This window comes from Orcinus orca, chromosome 8 (genome assembly GCF_937001465.1).
Source record: "Orcinus orca chromosome 8, mOrcOrc1.1, whole genome shotgun sequence".
Classification (NCBI taxonomy): Eukaryota; Metazoa; Chordata; class Mammalia; order Artiodactyla; family Delphinidae; genus Orcinus; species Orcinus orca.
In genome coordinates this window covers 5,743,496-5,749,507 of record NC_064566.1, presented here as the reverse complement: position 1 = coordinate 5,749,507, position 6,012 = coordinate 5,743,496, and the positions used below count along the sequence as shown (strand labels likewise).

General features: G+C 52.9%; 1 protein-coding gene across 1 annotated transcript; it reads left to right on the top strand.

Annotated features, from left to right (window-relative positions):
- The first annotated feature begins 4,750 nt into the window (after positions 1-4,750).
- C8H11orf86 (chromosome 8 C11orf86 homolog) lies at positions 4,751-5,682 on the top strand. The gene is made up of 2 exons (XM_004277994.1): positions 4,751-5,020; positions 5,584-5,682. The coding sequence occupies exons 1-2, from the start codon at positions 4,751-4,753 to the stop codon at positions 5,680-5,682; spliced, it is 369 nt and encodes a 122-aa protein (XP_004278042.1).
- Positions 5,683-6,012: the final 330 nt, after the last annotated feature.

The following is a 6,012-nucleotide window of genomic DNA, read 5'->3' as shown; positions in this document are numbered from 1 at the left end:
ACCTGACAGCCTGGCATTCTAGTTTCCTTTGGGAAATGAAAACCAAAACAATGGATCATTGTTCTGAAGTAAAAGAACTAGTTCTGGGCTTCCCTGGTGGCGCAGTGGTTGAGAGTCCGCCTGCTGATGCAGGGGACACGGGTTCGTGCCCCAGTCTGGGAAGATCCCACATGCCTTGGAGCAGCTGGGCCCGTGAGCCATGGCCGCTGAGCCTGCGCGTCCAGAGCCTGCGCGTCCGGAGCCTGTGCTCCGCAACGGGAGAGGCCACAACAGTGAGAGGCCCGTGTACAGCAAAAAAAAAAAAAAAAAAAAAAAAGAACTAGTTCCCCCAAAATGTACTGTATTATAAGAGCTGCTCAGGCAAAGAGATAAATTATTAGTTGAAACACACACACATGAGCCCCTTGCCTCATTGATGGTGGGCATATCATATTTTCAAGGAAAACTCTAGTGGCATTAACCTTAAGCTAATGGTCTGTCTGATCATCGTGTAGGGTGCATGAAGACCGGGGTGAGGAGTGGGGTCTGGGGGTGGAACACTCATTTGCTGAGGACTCTGTTTGCTGGCCTGACCCTGTGGGGCTGCATTCAAGGCCCACTACTGACTGTGTCTCCTTGGGCAAGTTGCTTCATCCCTCTGAGCTTCTGTTATTTCATCTGAAAAATGGGGCTAAGCTCCAGAGAGTGTGAGGGTGAAATGCAATCACAGAGGTAAGGCTCCTGGAGTGGAGGGCACACCCCATCCCCCTTGTCTCCCAAGCTCAGATTCCTCTTCCAGGCTCTGGAAGGAAGAGCAGGCTTCAGTCTACCTTTCCAGATTTTTCTCCCACCCAAGGGCAACCCTTTGTGTTCCCAGGCTTTGGTCACCCACAGGATCCTACCTCTATCTCTACTGCAACAGTCCTCCCTGCCCTCAATGCTGGGCTCCAACACCACCTCCTCCAGGGAGCCTGCCCAGAGGCTAACCACCTCCAAGACAGATGGGGGTCTCCTGTTCTCTTCCGTGCACCCTCAGCACTTGGTGTCTGTTTTAAGGTGCCTTGCTTGATGTACATGAGAATCCCTCCTTTTCTGGGGGTGGAGATTCTATCCTGCTCCCCTTGGCCTCACTTCTAGCCTAGACATCATCAAAACAAGATCTTGCCCACAGTGTGTAGGTGTGGATTAATTTCATTGGCTCACTAATAAAAAGTAACATCTGGGACTTCCCTGGTGGAGCAGTGGTTAAGAACCCGCCTGCCAGTGTAGGGCACAGAGGTTCAAGCCCTGGTCCGGGAAGATCCCACATGCCGCGGAGCAGCTAAGCCCGTGCGCCACAGCTACTAAGCAGCCACCGCGGTGAGAAACCCGTGCACTGCAACAAAGAGTAGCCCCCGCTCGCCACAACTAGAGAAAGCCTGCACGCAGCAACGGAGACCCAGTGCAGCCATATATAAATAAATGAATGAATGAATAAATAAATAAATGGAACATCTGGGCAGCCTGCCCCAGTTTGCAGCCTTCCGTACATCTAAGCCTCACAACAACCTTAAATAGTACCAGTCATTTAAGTCTCAGATCACCTTAGGAAATAAACACTGTGTGTTTCATTAATTTTAAGACGTACATTTCCCCCCCACACTTCAAGCTCTGAAATGGGGCTGCATCTTCCAATGAATGGGCAGTGGATTTTCTTTCTTACTGGTGTATAAAATAATGCTATCTTTCTATCGACATCATCTTAGATTTGATGAAATAAAATATTATCCCCATTTTATAGCTGAGTAACTGTAGGCACGTGAGGTTAAGCTGCTCACTCAAAGCACGTAGGTGTCCCATAAACGTGCAAGGCTTTTGGCTCGGGCAGTCTGATGGACTTGGGACCCAGGTCTCACGGGTAAGCTGCCTCCGCGATGACCCGCAAAGATCCTGCCTCCTGGTGTTCACGCCCTTGTGGGTCCCTTCCCTTGGGTGCCGACTGGACCTGGTGACTCGCCTTGGAGGAACAGTGATGGCAAAAGTGATGGGAGGTCACTTCTGAGGTTAAGTTCCCCAAAGACTCTGGCTTCTGCCCGCCTGCCATCTCTCACACTCTCTTGCCGGCTCCAACTGAAGCCAGCCCCCATGATGTGAGTTGCCCTTGGGAACAGCCAACAATCAACAAGAAACTGAGACCCTCACGGCAACAACCTGCGAGGAAGCAGGTCCTGCCAACAACCTTGGAAACAGATCCACCCCCAGTCAGACCTGGAGGTGACTAACAGCCTTCTGATTGAAGCCTGCAAGGGACCCTGAGCCAGAGGCCCCCGTTAAGCTGTGCCTGGATCCCAGACCCACAGAAACTGTGAGGTTATACATGAGTGCTGCCTTAAGCCACTAAGTTTTGGGGTATTCTGTTACACAGCAATAGACACGTAATAGTCTCCAATATTTAAGCCCAAGCATTTACTATGTCATGTCCTGGGGACAGCGATGAAAGAGATGTTGTCCTAGCCATCAAGGGACACCAGTGTGGCAGGGAAAGGCATCCTGGGGTGACTGCTGCTACTGTGTGTATTGGGTGGGCTGGACAGGGGACTGCCTCCCTAACCCAGGCTGAGGGGTTGGGCAGGCTTCCAGGGGAGCTGTCACCCAGCAGGGTCTGGAAAGGTAAGAACCCTCACCACCACCCCGGTGACAAAGGCAGGGAGGCAGTGGGGAGGGAAGGAAAAGAACACATATTTTCTCCTGGTCCTCCACAGATTTACGGATCTGGGGAATTGTTGTAAGATTACACGCTTGGCAAGAGGGTATACGGCAGCGACAGGCGTGACACAAGAACGAGTGATTCACCCTGACACATCTCAGAGGCCCGTGAGTCATCAGCAAGCCCTTCCCAGCTCAGACTTGGATGAGAGTGAGGATTTGAGCTAACTGTGCTGGAGTGAAGGCGTTGAAGACTGTGTAATGGTTTTGTTGCTTTTTAACCAAGGTCAGGTTTGGCACATGGGTCAGGCATTAAACGTGTGGTCAGGGTTGGAATAATGGTCATAATCCACCTCTGGGACAGGCTGGGACAGAGGGTCAGGGTCCCTTTTCTCCATTCTCCTCTTCACACTGGCCCTGCCTTGGCTCCTCTGGCTGGGAGGTGAGCCTGACAGATATTAAGAGATCCTGAACCCAAGGAAGGCCTAAGAAATTCTGAGAGAGGAAAAAAAGCAAGACCAGGCGCAGAGGAGTCTGGGGTGAGCCAAGAGTTGCAGCCAGCACTTCCCTGACCCCAGACAGGGCACCTCATGCGGCACCCCAGACACAGAGGAAGCAGGACGCCCAGCTTCCAGTCCCACCTCTGCCACCAACACCAGGACAGGAGAGCGGAGTGGTTGAAACACGGGCTCTAAAGCCAGTCTGACCAGGGCGGGAGTCCCAGCTCTGCCACTTACTGGGCATGCTTAATCTCTCTGAGCTTCCGTTTGCCCCATCTACAGAATGGGGATCTATAACATGAAGATAATGATGTACACCTCATAGGACTGTCATGAGGTTTAAACGAAATATAGGAAGGAATTAGCTCCAGAACCAGTAAAAAATAAAAGCTCAAAAAATAGTGATTAAAACAAAAGGGAGTGTGTTTTTGTTTCTCAGATGTGGGAGCTCCCTTTAAACTCTCAAATTCTAGGAATCTGAGGATCGGCTGGCCCAGCCCAAGTACCTTTCTCTTTCCCCTGACTTGGGAGAAAGAGCTGCTGCTGGTAGTCTTGTCTTTAGAGGCGTCCCCATTCATGATTTCATTTGATGTTCACAACAACCCATTTTACAGATGAGAAGACTGACCAAGAGGAAAAAGGATTTGCCTCAAATACTGAATGCCACCAACTCACTTTTACTGAGCGCTTGCTGCATGCCAAGCCCTTTGCTGGGCATAGCATCGTCACATTTAGTCCTCACGACAACACGTGAGTTATCTGTCTCTGTTTTAGACAAGGAAACCAAGGGAGAAGGCACCCAGCGTCACGTAGCTGCGGGGGATGGAACCGAGGTTTACCCAGGAGCAGCTGGTCCTCAGAGCCTGAGCGCTTAACCCTATTCTGTGCTGGAAAATTAGGGGCAGAGCTAGGCCTGGAAAAAACCCAAGTCTCCTAACTTCCAGCCTAGAACTATCCTGTTTCTTTTTTCTTTCTTTCTTTTTTTAAATTTCCAATTGTAGCAAAAAAAATACAGAAACATAAAATGTACCATCTTAGCCACTTTTACATGTACAATTCAGTAGCGTTATATATGTTCACATTGTTGTACAACCAACCTCCAGAAGTTTCTCACCTTGCAAAACTGAAACTCTATAGCCATTAAGCAACTTGCCATTCCCCCCAGGCCCTGGCAACCACCATGCTCCCTTCTGTCTCTGTGAATTTGACAGTTCTAGGTTGGAGCTGTCCTATTTCTTAAAAGCCTGTCTCTGTTTTGCTGTTGAGCCATCTGTTCTGTCAACGAAATGAGTCTGGACAGCCAGGACTACAGGAGTTCAGGGGAGGGCAAGATCTTTGTGGTGGGGTGGTCAGGGAAGGCTGCCTGGAGGAGGAAGAGGAGGGCAGGCCACCGAGGTCAAGCATCCCTGAGTCACCCACAACACCGCCTCTCCACCCGCCCTTTGGTTTACAACGGCCACCTCAGCAGCACCAACCTTTGTCCCCAAGTGAGCTCCTGTCAGGTGGGTGGAGGCACCAGGCCATCTCAGAAGGCCAGGGGCTCGCCAAGGGGCTGGAGCAGTTCTGTGCCAGCAGCCTCCAGAACCATGGGTACAGGGCTACGCAGCCAGTCCTTGCGAGGACCACGGCCCTCCTATAGCAAGCTCCAGGAGCCCTGCGGGAGGCCCCTGACAGGCCAACTGCGCCGGGCGCTGAGCCTCAGACAGGGTCGTAAGAAGTCCAGGTCCTCAGACGGAGGCCCAGAAAGGCTGGACGCCCCCGGGCAGGAGCAACTGCCAGGGAGCCTGGGGGACACAGAGCAGCTGATCCAAGCCCAGCAAGAAGGCAGCCAGTGGTGGCTGAGGCAATATCAACAGGTTTGGCTGAGGGCTGGTGGATGGAGGAGTGCTAGAGGGGAGGGGGAGGTCCCCAGGAGCAGGACCCAGGGCAGCAAAGGCTCAGAGGCAGAAATGTATGGGGCTGTAGATCAAAAAGATAACAGAGCTGTCTGGGGAAGGGCCTGGAGAGAGAGATATCCAAGAACTGTATTTCAAGGGGGCCTGAAGGCCTTTGGCATTTATCCCATAGGCACTGGGGAGTCAGGGAAGGTTTTAGAGCAGGTGGGTGATACGGTCAGAGCTGTTCCGAGATGATCAATCTGTCAGCGTGCTGGATGGGTGGATTTTGCTGGAGGCAAGAGATCAGCCAGTACAACTTCCCCAGGGTTACATCTTGTGCTCCCCTCTCCCCCGGGAAAGGGGGTGATCCGGCCCCCCTGGGTGGGAGCTGCCGGCTTCCTCTAGGAGGAAGGGTGGCTAGTGAGCCATGCTTCTGTCTCTGGGGTCTACCACCACCTCGTGGCTGTAGGTGGAACAGCACCTGAAGCCCACCACCCAGTCCAGAGACCTGGGCCCTGATCTCGGTCCCTCCTGTCTTGCAGAAGATAAGGAGAAGGTGGGAGAGCTTTGTCACCAGCTTCCCCAGCGTGACCCTGAGCCAGTCGGCCTCCCCACAGCCCTCGCTGGGCACCACCAGCTAAGGATGCTAGCAGCGGTGTGGGTCCTCGCTGCACCTGGAGGAGATGGTATGACCTACCTCTTCGTGGCCCTCTGGACTGTGAATGGAGTGACCTCCTCTGCGTGGACTGTTCCCCTTCCTTACGTGGCCCGTTGAGGCCTCTGTCACCAGGACAGAGCTCAGTGAAGCCAGACCCGTGGCTGAGAGCCTCTGGCGCATCACCTGGTCACAGGGCCCCGGCCGCCCTTCTTGCCAGCTGCTAGTGGTGGGCAGGGCATGGGCCTCCCTCCCAGAGGGTGAGCCCATCTCCAGGGTAAGGACTATGTCTTGTCGTGTATTGTCACTGTCCTCA